General features: G+C 50.9%; 1 protein-coding gene across 7 annotated transcripts in view; it reads left to right on the top strand.

Annotated features, from left to right (window-relative positions):
• LOC138803598 (kelch-like protein 3) overlaps positions 1-7,950 on the top strand; it is a 95,017-nt gene extending 87,067 nt beyond the window's left edge. For all 7 annotated transcript variants that reach the window (XM_069987661.1, XM_069987659.1, XM_069987664.1 and 4 more), the window contains 3 exons: positions 78-218; positions 1,696-1,839; positions 3,975-7,950. In XM_069987661.1, coding sequence (XP_069843762.1) covers positions 78-218; positions 1,696-1,839; positions 3,975-4,003 — 314 coding nt within the window. In that variant the 3' untranslated portion in view covers positions 4,004-7,950. The remainder of the gene's footprint in view (positions 1-77; positions 219-1,695; positions 1,840-3,974) is intronic.
• The last annotated feature ends 11,704 nt before the right edge of the window (positions 7,951-19,654 follow it).

Consider the following 19,654-nt stretch of genomic DNA (forward strand, 5'->3'; position numbering starts at 1 on the left):
GATGGGTGCCCACACCTCCTGGCTTCTGGCTCAGGTCACTGGACCTAGGCCGGGACCCTGTGCACTCTGCCTTGCAGGGGTTGGAGTGCTCAGCGGACAGCTGTATGCCACCGGCGGGCACGACGGGCCGTTGGTGAGGAAGAGCGTCGAGGTGTACGACCCGGGGACAAACACCTGGAAGCAGGTGGCTGACATGAACATGTGTCGACGTAATGCAGGTAACGCGATGCGTAATGCAGGTATTACCTGCAAGGGGGCGGGGGTGGCCTTCCTCCCTGCAGATGCTCACTCAAAATGACAAGGACAGGGCCTGGAACTGAGCGGAGTGGGCCTTGGGTTAGGGGAAGGGAGCACTGGGGATCTTTGGGATCTAAAAAGCTCATCACGGGGCCCGCCATTTAGCGCAGAAGGGTCCCTTCTCTCCAGGGAGGGAAGGCGACTGTCACGGTACCCAGATGGCTACAGACGAGAAGAGCCCTCTGTCTGGCCACCACCTGCCCCATGCCAAGTGGCTTTGCTGGTGGCTGAGCACAAGGCTCATGGACACAAGCTACACCATGCCACTTGGGTTTTCTTTGTTTCCTCTGGACTAGACAAACCCCTCTCACTCCCATGTGAGCCTCATTTCCTTCCTTGTAGGGAGAGCCAGAATCCCGATGGATTCTCTAGTAGATCTACTTCCTTTAACCCCTTCTGTGTACTTCCTGTCTCATGCGTGTCCTCCTCTCTGTACTTCCTGTCTCTGGTGAAACCACTTCCTTTATTCTCATGTACTTCCTGTTTCTAATAAAACCACTTCCTTTATTCTCTGTATTACCTCTGTCTGGTAGAACCCCTTTATCCTCTGCTTTGTACTTGCTATATTTCCTTCCCTTCTCCTTTTTTTTTTTCTGTTACTTCCCGTGGAATGATTTCCTGGAGTATTTAGGTTTATATTTCTCGGAGCTCAAGTATTTCAAACAATTTCCTTTTAGAACTTGGCCTTTTGGGTTGTGTCTTTTGTAATCGATCTTGCTCTGGAAGAAAGTTCGCTTGGCCCATCTTCCCAGCCTAGAAAGTCTCACAGACGACTTCCAGGCGGATTTATTTCCTTTATTCTCATGGTATGTGTTTGCCAAGCCCATTTGGAGCTGACTTGTGATAAACCTATGTTTATCACATGTGATAAACCTAAGCCACCTGAGCCCCAAAGCCAGCCACTCTATGTGAAGGAGTATGTTCTGACGTAAATGTGTGTATGTTCACATATAGATACTGTTTAACTCAATGACAAAAGTGAATCATTCTATTCTATTGCTTTATGAGGTGCTTAAGAAAAACTCATGTTACCACCAACATCTTCACGACAACACTAAATTTATTTACGGGATTTTATTGATTTCATTCAAGGTTGGCCCTCTACCACTTGAGCCATCTTCCACTTCTCAGAGTTTTTCTCTCAACACTGATCATAACCACTTTTGATCACCTCATCAGTCCCTTAACTTAAAAAAAAAAATGTACACAATTTGTTGGACTGTGGCCTTTGAAAGTCTTGATGAATGGTAATTACATTCCCACCAGCTCTGAGGTCAGGATGCAACAGATGACAATGCATCTTCTGGGGTCCCAGCTCCCCTGCCTCCCCGGGCCCCAGCCCCCCCGGGGTCCCCCCTGGGGCTTTCCACTGATACCCCTGGTGCTGCTGGCCCCCAGGGGTGTGCGCAGTGAACGGGCTCCTGTACGTGGTTGGAGGTGACGACGGCTCCTGCAACCTGGCCTCGGTGGAGTACTACAACCCGGTCACCGACAAGTGGACGCTGCTGCCCACCAATATGAGCACGGGGCGGAGCTACGCAGGTCAGTGCTTTGGGCACTGGGTGGAGCTATGCTGATCAGGGCTTGTTGCTCCTCCCACTCTGGGTGGGGCCATGAAGATCACCATTTCCCAGGTCCCTCCCACCCTGGGCGGAGCTACACCAGCAGGGTCCCGGACCCCACCCACCCCGTGCTCCTGCAGCCGAGTGTGGGGTTGTGAGCTTGCTGATTTGGGGTTAAACACACAGAAGTGTCACTTGGCTGTCATTCTTGTGCCATGGCAGGTGCTGCAGGAGCCTGAATGCAGCTGCCTCAGAACTTTTCTGTTCTGTCATTTTTGGTCCCGGTGATTGAACGCGGCCTCGGGCTTGCTAGGCAGGTGCTTTCCTGCTTTAGTGTGACCTATGAGCATCCCACACATGGCTTTTTCTTCATTATCGACTCTAGAGGTAGATCCGAAGGGGACAGACACACGTGCAGTTGTGTGTTCAAATCCACTGGCCAAGTGAGTCTAGCATCTGAAGACAGAGGAAACTTCTCGGAAACACAAAGATTCACGGCTGAAATTATTTAGTAGAGCATGACTTTAAACTATCCAACACGCTCCCTTCCCCTCCCCCCCACCTCACCCCCCCACACATACCAAACCCCAAGAATGACTTAATGTTTGGCAGTACAGAAATGGTGAATTCCCGGTTAAATGCTTACCTAGTGAAAAGCACAGGAGATACTGGAGATGGAGATGGAGAGGTCAGGGGAGTATGTAACAATGCATGTGCCGTGTGTGTGTGTGTGTGTGTGTGTGTGTGTGTGTGTGTGTGTGTGTGTGTGTGTGTGTGTGTGTGTGTGTGTGTGTGTGTGTGTGTGTGTGTGTGTGTGTGTGTGTGTGTGTGTGTGTGTGTGTGTGTGTGTGTGTGTGTACCGGACAGCCACTGCTTCTGGACATGGACTTTGCGGTCAGCTCTGCCACTAGCCCCGGGAGCTGAGCCAGGCATTCAACTCATGAAATCTTCAGTCGTCTCCCTTGTGAAGTGGGAATAAATTAGATGCAACCTCTGAGGGCCGAGTTAGAGAAAGAGAGAGAGAAACAGGACAGTAAGTGTACAGCGTTGCCCGCAAGGCCTGCCTGGCGCCGGACGCCACTTGGGAAATGATTGCCATTGTTCCCAGAAGCCAGGAAATATTCCAAAAAGATGATGGTGCTTCTATTCAAATGAAAGGATTAGAGATTTTTTTTCTTTGTGTTCTCCAGTTCCTCACTTTTTCATAATGAAGCATTCTTATTACTTTTTACAGTTAAATGGAAGTTCATGGGGAAAAAAAAACGATTTAGCATAATGGATAATGGCTCCACACCTGTAATCCTGGACGCTTAGGAGGCTGACGTTAGGAGGATTGTTGTTGGAGGGTGGCCTGGGTGAAAAGGTCACAACACTTCCGTCTTGGCCAGGAAGAAGCTGGGCATACGTTTGTCATCTCAGCTGTGTGGAAATCATAACGGGAGGGACCGAGGTGCAGGCAGACCTAGGCAAAAAGCAAAACTGCTATTTGAAAAATGATGAAAGCAAAAAAAGGGCTGGAGATGTGGCTCAAGCAGTAGAGTACCTGCCTAGCAAGTACGAGGCCCTGCATTCAAACCCTAGCAGTGCCAAACAAACGCACACCAGAAGTTCCACCCTTCGAAGGGCTCCTCAACTTGGTGATGTTAACTGGGGTGGGAACTCAGGAAAGTGGGTAGCAGCACTTAGACTGGGATCTAGAATTCGTGTTTCCGTGAAGTCAGTCTACTCTCCTTTCCAGTTCATTCCGCTGTCTTCTAAAAGGAGATGTGAGTCAACCATCCCTTCTCCTAAGTAATGCAGCTTTGGTGGTATCAGCATAGTTAAGCCTACCTGGAGGCCCGGGAATCTGAGTCATTATGATATGTGGGGTGCGACCATCTTCCTGGAGCGTTGGAGGGCCTTTGGATCCAGTTGATTTGCGTAGGGCCTGGCCTTGCCCAGCCCGGCAGGGCAGAAACACCTGGTAGTGTTGGCAGCCCCAGCCCAGAGGCCTTTTATTATTTGGTAAGACGGGTGCCCGTTCCCGTGGACTTTAACAGGATGTCTGATGTTTCACGAACTCAACAGGGACCCTTCGTTCCCATGGCGGAGTTAAGATAACTTTCTTTCCCTCAGGTGTCGCTGTAATTCACAAGTCCTTGTGACCCAAACTTCTACTGTCAGAGCTGGAGGAGAGAGAGAAAGAGAGACACTTGGAGCAGAGGACCAGAGCCGGAAGTGACTCACCGGGGTGCCAATGCGGTACCAGAGCACTGTCCTCCACAGCTCCTGCTCCAAACCAGGTGCTTCGGTCTCTGTCCTGAGCAGATTCCTACAGGTTATAGGATTCGTCTTTAATCTATAGGTTATAGATTCCTGAAAACCCCAGCAGCACCTTTTGGACTTTTTTTAATGGCATTTCTACAGGGGTGGGAGGGAAGAAGACCGTGTGTGTGTGTGTGTGTGTGTGTGTGTGTGTGTGTGTGTGTGTGTGTGTGTGTGTGTGTGTGTGTGTGTGTGTGTGTGTGTGTGTGTGTGTGTGTGTGTGTGTGTGTGTGTGTGTGTGTGTGTGTGTGTGTGAAACGTGTGCTAGTCCACTGGATTTCTTTACTACTGATGCTTTCGCCATGCTACAAATCAAATCTCAGTGACCTCACCTCAGGGCGGTCCCGTGGGACTGTAGACTACTGATGCTTTGTCTTCCGGAAGTCTGGTTGGCCAGGCCGGGGAATGTCCCAAAAAATACAACCGGCCAGGCAGGCAGCTGTGACCAGGCCTGACACGTGACTTGACCCCCCCCCCCGTGGCCCCGCACGAGAGCCGGAGCCCAGCACCCGCCACCTGCCAGCCCGTCGGCACTCTTCCCCCCAGGCTGTCCTCTAGGAAGGAGACATGGCCTCTCTCTCTCTCTGGTTGCCGATGTCATGGATTCTTCCATGTGAAGATCTTGTGTGTCTTCAGCAGGGAAAAGGAACCCTTCGGAGAAGCCCCAGGGCAACACACTGGAGGAAAAAAAAAAAAAAAACTATATAAGAAAAGGAGAAGAAATACAAGGAGTGGTGTGGTGAGGAGTCGGCCCTTACCCACAACGCGCTGGGTTTTCCCAGGCCGGGACAGCCAGGCGAGGCTCCTCAGGCCTGATGATTGGCCGTATGGAGATGAATAAGTGAAAGATGCTCTTGAGCTGTATGAGGCCACGTGCCGGCTGGGGATGGCCCCTGCCACTTTGGAACAATGCTCCAGTTCGTCTGCTCTTGTTGTCTTCCTTTTTATGTGATATCTTCCCATTTCAGGGTCTGTACCCCTCTCTCCAATTTCTAGAACAACCCACCATTCCCCCCTCTTTAACCCTCCCCCCCCCCCATGGCTTTCTCAGTCAGGGAGAAGATGGCAGTAGACCCTGGGTTTGAGATCTCCCTCCAGTGATCCTAGCATTTCAAGAGTTTGAGGAGAGCTTTGAACTCACAGGTGGTGGTTATTAATTAAGGCCAGGACTTCAACCATGTGGAGAGGGAACTTGGAGCATAAATGGTGTTGTTTGCATTAAAAAGAAAGAAAAAGAAGCCGGGCGCCAGTGGCTCACGCCTGTCACCCCAGCTACTCAGGAGGGTGAGATCTGAGGATCACGGTTCAAAGCCAGCCCGGGCAGGAAAGTCCGTGAGACTCTTATCTCCAATGAACCACCAGAAAACCGGAAGTTTGCACTATGGCTTGAGTGGTAGAGCGTTCACCTTGAGCCAAAGAGCCGAGGGACAGCGCCCAGACCCAGAATTCAAGCCCCACCACCCGCCAAAAAAAGGAACCTCGCTTTCCTAACCGAGCAGCTTGCTTGTGTTGGGGTTTCTAGCATGGGAGAGGATGCCTTGTGTCTGGAGAGCAGTCTCACTCCCACCGAGGGACTGGGGTTTAACCCAGGACACCCAGAGCGTGGTGAGCCCTGAGGTTGGGTTTGCCTTGCCAGCTGTCTCCTGAGCAGATGTTGGGGTGGTTGGCAGCCTTGGCGCTCCCTGGCCCTGCAGTTAGAAACCCGGGAATCCTCCCCAACTCGACTATAGGTTTATTGGGCACTGCCATGGGACTCTCTAGAAGATGACATCTCTCTCTTCCATATCAAGCGAGGGCTTAGCACCCTGGCACCCAGGTGGGGTCGGGCTGCGCATACCCAGCTGTGCGGAGTCTGGGCCACGTGCTAGCCAGGGGCTCCTCTCTGGGCAGTGGGGATCCTGGACTTCAGGGCTCAGCCTGGCTCCAAGTTAGAGACCGGTCGACTGGGCTTTTTGTTCTGGATGCATCTCTTCCGGCCCCAAGGAGATCTGGGAAATTTGGGGGGTGGGGCAGGGGTGATAAGGTGAGGTTGGATGTCTCATCCGCATCCGATGAAAGTGGGTGGGGAAGGCCTGTCTCTCTGTATCATCATCCTAGCCATGTTTTCTGATTTGGGGGTGTTGATTATTGTATTTCCCCTCCTAATCTGCCTGTCCCCCTGGGAACCACTGCCCCTCCCTCCCCCAGTCCGGTCCAATGTTCATCTCATCCAACCCGAACACCGGTACGACCTCATCAAAAACGCCAATCTACAACTAGCTGTCCACAGGTACCGTCCTCACCAGGTACGATTCTCAGGTCCATCAGATCCACTTTCAAGCCTGCTGGTCACGTGGCTGGCCGAGTCTCATTTCCTCCCCCGACTTGTGAACACAGAGAGTCTTGTCCATCGTCCTGTCCGGTCTGGTCTGGTTGCAAACAGCTTCAACACCACTGAGAGACCGATTTGGACCACACGTGAGAAAGAAAGCCCACCTCTGTCCCCAAGTTCTTTCTCACAAGTACCCAATAGCATCGCTCCGTCTGGAAAAAAAAATTGCAGTATCATGCAAATGAAGTGACCTCACGTTCTCCTATGCAATAAGAATCATTATCACGACAAGCCGCGGCACACGACCCCCTCTCGGGTCTGGAGCTGTCTTCCTTGGATAGCTTGTGTAATGTCTGTATATTTCTGAGCCAAATTTTTTCTTTTTCTTTCTCTCTCTTCTCCGGCTCTCTTTGTAAAGTTTAGCTCTCAGGCTAAAAGTTTAATGTAGACTTTTTTTCCCCATAAGATCCCTTTTGAAGATAGTTGAATCACTTTTTATTGTCCACGGTAACGGGACACGATGTTTGGTATATGTCATCCGTTCTGTCCACGCCTGTGGCCTCCTTTCATTAACTTCTCACCTTCCCGAGATGGATTTCTCAGTAGTTCCACATAGACAAGTCTCCTTTTGGGTTTTTTTCTCCTCCCTCCCATGCCCTATTTAAAGAAGACTGCTGAATTTAAAGACAGGTGCTGGTGTTTCTTGAATCGCTTGGGTGTAACGCTGAGCTGAACTTGACGCTCTACTGCATGTCTGGTCTCTGGAATCCTGCTTTCTTCCGGACCCGTCTTGTGGTGGCTTTCCCTGGCTGGCATTGCCCCTGGCACATGAGGGCTCCCTGCTCACCCCCTTAGGCTTCCCGGGTGCAGCAGGCTTATCCCTCACGGCCTTCTGCTCCCTCGTTCTGCGGGGGTAACCTGTGGGGAACATGTTAAGCACACGCGCTTCAGGGGTTCACACCAGGCTTAGGGGTGATGTATCTTTTCACTCCAAGCTAGCTTCTGTGTATTGATCTGCTGTTAGCCTTCCTGTTACAGTTTGTTGTTTCCTTTTTAAAAATATTTTTTATGAATGTTGGGGACAGATGTCATTAAAATGGCCTCCGTGTTTAACCTGGGAGCTGCATGGAGCCGGGGGCGGGGCGGGGCGGAGGGGCACAGACTCAGATGAGAGCGAGGAGGAGGCTGGAATGTATTTTGTGTTCGAGCATTTGCACTACTTAGAGTCCTGGCTGCTTCCCGTTCAGCTGTGTGCCAGCGGCATCCGGCGTCGGGGGACGGAAGAGCGTCCTCGGTGGCGGGCAGCCACCGGCGCCTGGTGCCACCTGCATCCAGGGACTCGTGGGTACAAGTATCGGCCACGGCGTTTGCCGGAAAGCAAATTGCCTTCGCGCTGCCTGCTTACCTTTGGCTCTGAAATTGTAAATTATCTCCCCCCCTTTTCAGTGGCAATAAAGAACCCCATTGGACTAAGAACCCCTTTGGGGCCCATGATAATTGGAATGCAGTGTGTAAAACACACTTTCCCGGAATGCATGTGTGTGGATGCTGGGTCCCCATCCATGCTGGGTGACGGGTCATCCCCGGATCTCTGGCGGGCCGCACGACGCAGTTCCCAGGTCAAGCCTTTGGTCCCGCGTCCTCTGCATGGATGCCGGGGACCAGGTTCTTCTGGAACGTGTGATCCCTCACAGCGACTGTGGAAGAAACCTCCCTCAGATGTCTTATTTTCACAGAAACCGCACTGTGGTTTCTCATGCTGTATGTTTAATAAAAGCCAAACGGTGGTGGAAGACTTTCTCGTGCGTCATTTCTACACTGGTGGGTCTACTCATCATCTCCGACGGGAAATGGACACTGAACTCCCAGCTGGTCTTCCGTGGATAAACTTCTCCCCCCTGACCCGTGGGATGGGGGTCTGCCTTCACCTGACCCCAGCACACGGTCAGACCCCAGCATTGAGGCCTGGCGAGGAGACCCTCTCCAGCGGGTGTCAGGGGGTGTGGACTGTGGTCAGGTGTGTGCACTGGTCCTGGGGCTTGAACTCTGGGCCTGGGTGCTGTCCCTGAACTCTTTAGCTCAAGGCAAGCGCTCTACCACTTGAGCCACAGTTCCACTTGCGATTTTCTGGTGGTCCATGGGAGATCAGAGTGTCATGGACTTTCCTGCTCGGTCTGGCTTCGAACCATGATCCTCAGAGCTCAGCCTCCTGAGTAGCTGGGATGATGGGTGTGAGCCACCAGCTCAGGGCTACTATGATCTCTTTGAACTCAACACTGAGTTCGGGAAGGGGCCTGAGGAGGGGGCACGGGGCTGGGGGAGGGGAGGAGGCTGTGTCATCATCAAGAGTGCGTTTGCTGTCTGCCAGGCCTGGTTAATCTGCACACCCCGAGTGCAGTAGAGCGTCAAGTTGAGTTCAGCGTTACTCCCATACTCTGAACCTCCTCCTCCCCGGAAGAGATGTCCAGCAGCGCCTTTGAGTCACACTCAAATCCTAGGGGGTGGAGGGGGGGGTGCATTTTCTGCAGGTACATCCTGAAGCAGGAGTTCCCGTGTCTGGCCCTCAGGCTGGCTCCACGTCACCCAGCATGGCTAGAGAGAGGCCTTGACCTGCCGTGGCGTGCCAGGGGCCTGCATCGCTGGCCAGAGGAGGAAGGAGGCCTTGTTCCTGGCGGCATGACCTTTGCCCTCTGCTTGTCCAGTTCCTGTTACTGCTCCACGAGATGGCACTCTGAGAGGTAAGAGATGGGGGTCGCTGGGGCTCGAACTCACGTCTTCTGTGGTGGTAGCTTTTGACCGTTGCGTTGCGTGTAACTTTAATCTCTTAGGTCCCTGGGCGCTGAGCTTCAACACAAAACAATACAAAACAAACGACACAGGATGATGTTTTGACACATCCTCTGACATTAAGCAAACTATGCGTGATGATGTGTTGACGCATCCGCTGACATGAAGTCCAGTGAGGGTGACACATTTGGCTTCAGGTCTTTCCCTTCTCCTCCTCAGATCCCGGCTGCCTCCTGGACAGTCTCCTAGGGCTGTGTTTTGTGGGGTTTTTTTCCCCCTCCATTATTCTCTGTGTCCCTGTCCCACTTCAAAAAATAGATTTGTGTCCACCCCCGTGTGCCGTACAAATCACTTGTGATGCCAGTGCACGTGTTCCCCGCTCTGACACAGAGGTGAGAATCTCACAAGGGTCAGAGTCATGTCCCCACGCAGCTACAAAACCGTATGCTGGTGGAAGAAACACACACACACACATACACAGGACAGACAGGCCTGGGGAAAGTAAGAGATTGACAGCCAGAGAAACAGCATGAGAGAGACCAATGCACGCACACGCATGCACACACACACACACACACACACACACACACACACACGCACGCACACATCAAAGGACAGCCAGCCAGAGAAACAGAAGGAGGTGGAGTAGAATCATCTGACGTCTGTACTGATTTTATGGGTGATTTTTTAAAAAAGCGGATTGTCGTAATTAGGTGTATTTGACAACCTGAACGTTTTGCACTGGAAGGAAAAAAAAAAGCAGCAGGGGTACAGGGAGAGGGGGATGAGGGAGAGAGGCGGGATCGTGCCTTGGAAGGGAGATAACTCAGCATGGCAGCCCTTCACCCGGACGCCAGGAGATGCAAGTTCAAGCGTGAGCTGCCGGCCGGGCGGTCCCATGGCTTTGAGCCCGGCCCCGGCCTGTAAAACCCAGTTGATACTCCAGGAGGCGGACGGGGCTAGCTGTCCTGGCTGGCACCGTACCTAAACTTCATTTCTGCACGCTGCCCAGGAGAGGCCTCCAGGGAGAGCCAGACATCACCTGAAGCCACTTGACTCTTCTAGTTTGCCACACCTGTGCTGACGTTCCCTGCCTGCCTCCCCCTGTACTTTTGAAATTGTTGCAAAAAAAAGAGGAAAACATTTAAAAAAAGATCTACAGGATCTTAGTCTAAGAAAGGTTTCTAGCAAAGCAAAGAGCACACGGTCCAGACTTGGGAGCAGGCTCCTTCCATTAACAGGTGCAGAGGGCTCTCTCGAGCCAGGACTATTGATGGTGAAGTCGTTGTAGGTTGCAGTCTGGCTTGAGTTTGCTTGAGGGAGGGGGGCGTGTCTGATCTTGCTGTCACTGTTACACTGATGTATTGGGCTCAGAGACTTTAAGGTTGGTTCATGCGTACATGTTGGTGCATCCATTTAAACAATGGATAGCTTCTTCCAGATGGTCCACTCAGGACAGATGTCTGTCCACGAGATGAATATTTTTCTTTTTTCTTTTTTTCTTTTTTCTTTTTGGGTCCGGTTGTGGGGTCTGAACTCTGGGCCTGAGCGCTGTCCCTCAGCTCTTCAGCTCAAGGCTAGCACGCTACCACTTGAGCCATAGCACCACTTCCGGCTTATTTTTTTTCTGCTTATTCAGTGCTGAGGAATCGAACCCAGGGCCTCATGCATGCAAGGCAAGCGCTCTACCACTGAGCCACCTTCTCAGTCCCATCAATATTTTTCTTTGTGAACCTCCACCCTCTTTCTTGTGTGTGCTGGTCCTGGGGTTTGAACTCAAATTCTGGGTGCTGTCCTTGAGCTTGTTTTTACTCAAGACTGGCTCTCTACCGCTTGAGCCACAGTTCCACTTCTGGCTTTCAGGTGGGTAATTGGAGATAGGAGTCTCATGGACTTTTCCTGCTGGGGCTAGCTTTGAACTGCAATCCTCAGATCTCAGCCTCCTGAGTAGCTGGGATTACAGGTATGACCCCTGGCATCTGGCTATGAACCTTTATTTTGGTGCTAGAAGAGCCTTTTTTTTTTCCCTCAGAGTTTTCCAGCATAAGTATCTTTCGTGAAGATATCCTTGCTCAATTCCCAGAGCACATCGATTATTTAAGTGGACAGGGTTAGAAGGAGAGAGCTGATCTGCTTCCTGTTCTTTTTACTCAGTTGTTGTAGCTTATTGAGGGACCATAAAACTCAAGGAAAAGACAGTAGTGTGTGTGTGTGTGTGTGTGTGTGTGTGTGTGTGTGTGTGTGTGTGTGTGTGTGTGTGTGTGTGTGTGTGTGTGTGTGTGTGTGTGTTGGTTGAACTCAGGGCCTGGGCATGGTCCCTGAGCTTTGTTGTTATTGTTGTTGTTGTTGTTCAAGGCTAGCACTCTACCACTTGAGCCACAGCTCCTCTTTTGGCTTTCCTGGTAGTTAATTGAAGATGAGAGTCTCACAGACTTTGCTTGCTCAGGCTGGCTTTGAACTGGGATCCTCAGATCTCGGCCTCCTGAGTAGCTGGGATGATGGGCCTGAGCCACTGGTGCCCGGTTCCACAGCTGTTTGTGCAAAACAGGCATGACAAAGAAGGGAAGGAGAAGGTGGAGTTAGGTGGTGTCTGCAACAGGGAGGCAAAACCCTCCCAGAAACCCCTTGGGCGATCGCTCTTGCAGGGTCGGGGCCCATGTGAGGTGAGCAGATAGATACTTTTCACCAGTTTTGTTGTTGCTTCAAACAAACTATGAAGTTTGGCACGGGCCAAAGTGGACACTGCGTGGGCAGCTAAAGATGTTGGCCACCATCAGCGCCATGATTCCCTCTCCACAGGCCAGCGTGGACTTTGCTTTCTTGGATTCATAAATCTATATTTTTTTATCCCCTCTTCTTCCATCTTTTTTTTTTTTTGGTCGGTTGTGGGACTTGAACTCAGGGCCTGGGCCCTATCCCTCAGCCCTTCAGCTCAAGGCAAGCGCTCTACCATTTGAGCCACAGCTCCACTTCTTTTCTGAGTAGTTTATTGGCACTAAGAGTCTCATGGTGGCTTTCCTGCCCAGGCTGCCCAGGCTGTCCTCTGTGTCCCCCAACACAACCTCACGCTTAATGGTGGCCTGTGGAAGGGTGTCCATGCAGAGCTAACCCGAAGGAGGTCACACACACACAAATGATGTGTGTGGTGGTGGTGTCAGGGGACTGTCCTGTCCGCTCTTAACTGCTGTTAACTGACTCCAGCCTTGGTCTGGGGCTGGGCAGAAGGAGGATTCTGAGCTTTACGCTGCTCCCTGTAAGAACGACAGGGGCTATTGTGAGACAAGGAAGATGCGGCTTCAGTGTCAGGAGCGCAAGCACAGGGCTTTCACAGAGTCCAAGCCCTGCCCGCCACGAACGCACAGTGTCCTGATAATAAAAGCAGGCGCTTGCTGGCCGCCGGTGGCTCACGCCTGTCATCCTAGCTACTCAGGAGGCTGAGATCTGAGGATCGTGGTTCAAAGCCAGCCTGAAGCAGGAAAGTCTATGAGACTCTGATCTCTAATGAACTGCCAGAAACCCGGACAGAGAAAGGCCGGATCTGCAGAGGACGCATAAATGTATTTTGCAGCCGCAGATCCATCATTTTAATGTAACTTGGCCTTCCCATTTGAATGATTAACTAAGGGACTGTCGGTCCCAGTGCTGGTGACCGACCCTGCAGAGTCCCGATAAGCCGCCCATAAAACTGTCTCCAGGCAGCCCGGCCACAGCGGTGGCTTGATTATTCTAGCAGCTTCTAGCAGCTTCTTTTCTGCCCAGTACTGCAAAGCACTTAGGAGCCAGTTCCGTACACACTGCACAAAGACCCCAAAGACATGATGGGGCGGATATGACAACTGGGCTTGGCCGTGGTTCTAGTCACATCCTGGGGCTCACGCCTGTCACCCTAGCTTCTCAGGAGGCTGAGATCGGAGAATCGCCGGTTCAAAGCCAGCCTGGGCAGCAAAGTCCGTGAGACTCTTACCTCCAATAAACCACCAGGAAACCAGAGGTGTGCTGTGGCTCAAGTGGTAGAGCGCTCACCTTGAGCTGAAGAGCTGAGGGACAGCGCCCAGGCCCAGAGTTCAAGCCCCATGACTGACCAAAAAAAAAAAAAATCTATGGTTGGTGCTTTTCCAAGAAGTAGAGTCCGAAAGGCTGCGTTGTGAGGGCAGATCTCAGGGGTTTGGGAAACGAGGTAACCAAGGGAGATGCTGAGGTCTAAATAGCGAATGAGTTAGCAGAGGCCCTGGCCAGTCCTGTGGGGAGCTGTGTTGTCGGTGGCCTGTTAGTGGGGTTGACACAGGGAACAAAGTGAAAATCCGTCACCAACACCTAAAGCACAGTCGAAAAAACAGCGGCGAAGAACTCAGAGAAAATGCGATTCCTTGAAACGATAACCAGGTGCTTCAAATGAGTAAAAAGACAAAACCTGGAACGGGAGGAAATATTTGCACCTCACCTAGCTGATAAAATCCTAGCATTCAGACTCTGTGAGGAATTCCCACAATGCAACAGGCACCAAGATAAATAAGACCAGCCAAGAGCTGGTGCTCAGGCCTGTCATCTTATCCTGGCTTAGCCTGAGATCTGAGGATGGCAGTTTGAGGACAGGCTAGATGGGAAAGTCCGTAAGACTCTGATCTCTAAACCTCCCAAAAGTTGGCTGTGGAGGTGTGGCTCAAGAGGTAGAGCACTAGCCTTTAGGGGAAAAAAAATCAAAGTTAAGGGACAGCAGTCAGACCCTGAGTTCAAGCCCCAGGATTGGCACGTGCCAAAGGAAGGCTCTGGGGAGGCGTGTGGTGTGGAAATGAGGTGGTGGTGGGCTTCCATACTTTGGTTTGTCGGAAATATTAAATAAGAGGACACAGAGAAGGCAGGTGTGGGTGCAAATGTAGCCACGTGAGCAGTTTCTCTGAGGGCAGTCTGATTTTTCTCACTTTGTTGGCTAGAGGGAGGGAAAATGCTTCAACGTTAGTTGGGTAAACTGAGTCACGGCCATACGCCGACCCAGCACTCAGCCTTCTTCTCTTAGACTCGCTCAGCTCTCACTTTTTTTTCCCTCTGACCCAGTGTGGCATCTTCAGTGTGGAAGAGAATAAGTCTGATCAGAATTCAGCCACATGGAGAAGGAGAGACAGCAGGACATTTAATGGCTTGTGAAATTGTTCCGGAAAGATCAAGAAACAGACTCCTGGTTAGTCTGCCTCATGTCACCTCTGCCGTGTGCATTACACACCAGGAGTGTGCCCCTGGCCTGTGTCCTGTCCCCGTAAGCCTTGGTGCCCAGGCCCCATTTTGTTGGAAAGCATCTGATTAGTAACCTGTACACTGCACCCATGAACCCTAGCCAGCTGCAAGTGCGTCTGGGAAATGTAGTTTTTATTTTGTGTTCTGTGGGGCTCTCCGTCTCTCTCAGTTCTGGTGTTTTGCCACATCTCTCCCATCGGGCGACTCAACATCCACTCATCCCCTTCACCCTCTGTGTCTCAGTCACCATGGCAACCTCAGTGCGCTTCCTTGGAGCCCCTTGAGACTCTTCTGGGCAGACATCAAAAGGTGCTCACCTTTTCCTCAGAATGAAAACCTCAATGTGTCACTGGTTCTTGGGGCTCTGGGTGATGCACCTAGCTCGGTCACAGTTCTGCCTTGTTATCATCTAACCCAAAGACTAAATATAGGGTGAACCACAGCTTATACAAGATATATATATATATATATATATATATATATATATTTTAAATTATTTTATTTATTTATTGTCGTAGGGCCTGAACCCTGGGCCTGGGCGCTGTCCCTCAGCTCTTCAGCTCAAGGCAAGCGCTCTCATGCATGCAAGGCAAGTAGTTTACCACTGAGCTACCTTCCCAGCTCATTATTTTAAAACAAAAAAGGAGACTAAAAGAGTAACTTGGAGTTTCACTCTGGTGGCTCATGCCTGTCACCCTCACTTAGTCAGGAGGCTGAGATCTGAGGATCACAGCTTGAAGCCAGCCTGGTTAGGAAAGTCTGTGAGACTCTTTGTATCTCCAATGAACCACCCAAAAGCCGGGAAGTAGAGCTGTAGCTCAAGTGGTAGAGCACTAGCTTTGAGCCAGCTAAAGGACAGTGCCCAGCCCCTGAGTTCAGTCCCTGGTATACACACACACACACACAGATTATTTGGGTATACTGTGTGTGTATTACACAACTTGAGTATACATCCATGTCCACTAGTTAACTGCTGTGTAAGAAAACACTCCTTAGTATAGAGGGTCGGCTGGGCAGCTGTGGTTGAACACACATCTGTAGTCAGCTGATAGAGGGTGGACAATGTAGCATCACCTGGATTTCATTCGCAGTATCGGGCTTCAGAGCACCGTGAGAAGCCTGGCCTTTTTAAAGGAAGCTTCTGCTCATGGACCATTGCCCAAAGCCAAGCCACGTGGCCTCTCAGCCCAAAGGATGGAGATGTGGGTAGAGGGCTGGGAAGGTGGCTCAGTGGTAGAGCGCTTGCCCTGCATGCATGAGGCCCTGGGTTCGATTCCTCAGTACCACATAAGCAGAAAAAGCCAGTAGTGGCACTGTGGCTCAAGTGGTAGAACGCTCGCCTTGAGCTGAAGAGCTGAGGGACAGCACCCAGGCCCAGAGTTCAGGCCCCACGACTGACAACAACAACAATAAATATATATGTATATACCATAGATCACAACAGACTATATGCTGGGCCCCAACTCATGTCTTGATAAATTAAAAAAAAAAAGGCTTAGATTCCTAAAAAATAGATCCTCTAACCAAAATGGAGCTAAACTGGAAAGGAGTAATATAGGATCTTTGGGTGGTAGGAGGAGATCAAAATACTCAAAAGTTAAGGAAAAAAAAAAATCCTTATCAAGCTTGAAGGAGAATAGCAGGAACTTGTCCCTGTCGGCAGCTTCCTTCACTTCCATCTGGTCTTGATATTTTTTTCTTCCCCCTCCTAAGAACGGCAAAGATTTGGAAAAATTGTCAGCTAAGGGTTCTTGATTCTTTCTTCCTTGGCACAACCTGTTGACACTTTTTTTTTCTGACTTAAAAAGAATTCCAACACCCTCCCTCCCCCCCCCCCCCGGGAATTAATGTGATCAAAGATGCTATTTTTCGGGATGGCTCTCATTACATTCCATCACCTCCCGGGTGGCCCAACTCTGCAGTTTCTTCCGAGAGACACAAACAAAGCACCACTGCCTCCTGACAGTAGTCTTCTCTCCATCATTCTTTTCCCTGTTTGCTCCACAACTGAGCAGAATCTGCTTGCTATTTCTTATTTTTTTGCCTTCCTAAGATACTGGAGAATTTTCTAGAATACAGCAATATCTATCTATCTGTCTGTCTGTCTATCTGTCTGTCTATCTATCTATCTATCTATCTATCTATCTATCTATCTATCTATCTATCGTGCTTCTGTTCTGAGCCTGAGACAGACATCATCAATCAATTACGATGCGCTGGCTCTCTGACAGCCTCCAAGATGAGCCCCGCACCAGGCAGGCCCTGTCAATCAAGGAGTTGACACCAGAGAGAAAACACATTCGTCAGCTCACTGTATAGCACCTGTCATTTTGTGCTTTTCTCTGGCTCAAATAAAAATCCACTGTGCTGACAGTCCTGATGGTGGAGGTGGGGAGAGAGGAATTGAAGCCCTGGGGATACGGTATCGCGTCAGGCGGGTATGAAGTAGGGTCTGGACAACAGGGAACCAGCCAGCAGCTGGTGGCTCACGCCTGTCATCCCAGCTACTCAGGAGGCTGAGTATCTGAGGATCCAGGTTCAAGGCCAGCCCGGGGAAGGAAAGTCCGTGAGATTCTGAATGTCCAGTTAAAAGCTGGCAGAAAGCCAGGAATGGAGCTGTGGTTCAAATGGTAGAGTACTAGCCTAAAGCCCAAAAGCTCAGGAACAGCACCGAGGTCCTGAGTTCAAGTTCCAGTACCAACACACACGCACACACACACACACACACACACACACACACACACACACACACACACACACACACCAGTGAAATAATGCATGCCACCCCCAACCATTATAATTTTATAAAATTTGCAAAAAAACCCAACCTTGAGCAACATTACACAAGGGAATGAAATATGCTGTGTTTCTCACAGATTCCTCCTCAGGAAGACTCTAGAAACTTCCCCCTCTCAGAGGAGAGAATCAGAGATGGGTTTGTATTCATGTGTGTCTTTTCTTTTCTTTTTTCTTTTCTTTCTCTGTGTGTGTGTGTGTGTGTGTGTGTGTGTGTGTGTGTCTATGTCTGTGTGTTGGCAGTGGGGCTTGAACTCAGGGCCCAGCGCTGTCCCTGAGCTTTTTTGCTCAAGGCAAGAGCTCTACCACTTGAGTCACAGCACCACTTCCAGTTTTCTGGTGGTTCATGGGAGATCAGAGTCTCATGGACTTTCCTGCCCAGGCTGGCTTTGAACCACGATCCTCAGATCTCAGCCTCTCCCATAGCTAGATTGACGGGCGTGAGCCTCTGGTGCCTGGCTCCTCATTTTACTTATACTGAGTAAAACCTTTTGTGTCTACACAACGCCCTGGTCTCTTCCAAGGAGTACCAATTGGTTGTCCTTTGGCAACTTTGGACTGTTCTGGAAAAAGAGCTGTCACCTCTTGTGGGTTTCAAGGTGACTACCTAACTATTCGAGGTACGGTAGGGGGATGTAGCTCAGTGGTGCAGCTCTTGCCTAGCATGCGTGAGGGTCTGGGCTTGAACTCCAGCACTATTGCACATGCGCGTGTTTGGAGTCAGATGGTCTTACACCGAGCTCGAGATAGGAGGTGGAAATTGCCAGGCAGAAATTGAATTTCCCTCCCGGGGTGGTGGACAGGCGTCTTCACCGCGCATGCTTTCTCTCCAGCTGTGCAGGAATCTGGCATCGGTTCCCCCAGCCCCCAAACGTGTCAGCTGGAGAGTCGGTTTTCTGGAGCCTTCTTGAGCTTTCTCTCCCCATCTCCTGAACCACTCGGCTTCCTCTGCGCTCAAGAATATTAGATGGGGAGTCCCCAAAGGCCCTCACTCAGTGGACCCCAACTTGGCGAGAGGAAATGTGGCCTGCCCTGTCTGATGCACCCCAGTTACTCGATTTCCTCGGGGTGCGGGTCGGGGTGGGGGGCGTTGATTCTGACTTGCTTGGTGCCAGAGGGGCGCTTGCTGTAAAATCTTAGACCTTAGCACGTAAAGATCAGCCTGTGGTGTTAGACCCAGGGCCTGGAGAAAGCTCTATTCGCTTGGCACTTAATAATAGACCTGGATGGCGTCCTCCGTGAAGAAGCCAAATGACAGCAGGGTGACATCTGTGTCACCAGCCTCCTGGCCTCCGACCTCGGTCTCCGTGCCAAGCGTCATGCTGGTCCCAGCACCGTTCTTCCCCGTTTTCATGTAGATGGTGACCTTATTCTTTTCATGCAAGAGATTATCTTTGAATTACTTGTTTTCTTTTCAAAAATCTCTGGGCTTGGGGGTAACTTTTGGGGTATAGTATAGCCGTCTTTATGGATTTCTGGAAGATATGTCCCGTCTCTTCGTTCATCTGTGTCACAGACTTGTATCTGGCAGTAGAGGAAGTATGTTCTTGCCACACAGACACAGGAGTTTCGATCTGATCCTCGGATCGCTGCATCTGGGGTAAGAAGCACTAGCACGTTCCATTGCTATGAAGTCGAGTCTCATCAGCTGAGAAAAAGCTGAAGTGACTTTGGTAGGACACAGATGTAGGCCCTCTGTTAAGTATTCACTTATTATTATTGTTGTTGTTATTATTTGCCAGTTGTGGGGCTTGAACTCGGGGCCTGGGCGCTGTCCCAGCTCTTCAGCTCACGGTGAGCTCTCTACCACTTGAGCCACAGCGCCAATTCCAGTTTCCTGGTAGTTCATTGGAGATAAGAGTCTCATGGACTTTCCTGCCTTGGCTGGCTTTGAACCTCGATCTTTAGATCTCAGCCTCCTGAGTAGCTGGGATGACAGGTGTGAGCCACTGGTGCCTGGCTTTAAAAAAAAAAAAAAAAGAAATCCTCTAGGAAACCAGCTAAAAAGCTGGAAATGGACGTGTGGCTCAAGTAGTTCGAGTGCTAGGCCTTGAGTGAAAAAGCTCAGGGACAGCGCCCAAGCCCCGAGTTCAAGCCCAGGACTAGCACAAAACAACAACAACATGAACAAAAACCAAGCGCCCGGTAACAGCGCGAAGTTGTTTGCTGAGTGCAGGAGTGGAGGTTGCTGGGACACTTGGCCTTTTGTCTGTGTTGTGAGTGGAGCACCAGGGATGGAGCTCCGGCTCTGTCTGGCCTCCAGACCTTGGCCAGGGCCGGGGCTGGTTTCCCAGAGCCCGGGTTCAGGGCCCCTGCTCTCCTTACAGCAAGGTGGTGGGCATGTGCCAGCCAGTTTCCTCCCAGAGTT

Source organism: Dipodomys merriami, unplaced genomic scaffold (genome assembly GCF_024711535.1).
Source record: "Dipodomys merriami isolate MVZ:Mamm:240054 unplaced genomic scaffold, mDipMer1.0.p SCAF_342, whole genome shotgun sequence".
Classification (NCBI taxonomy): Eukaryota; Metazoa; Chordata; class Mammalia; order Rodentia; family Heteromyidae; genus Dipodomys; species Dipodomys merriami.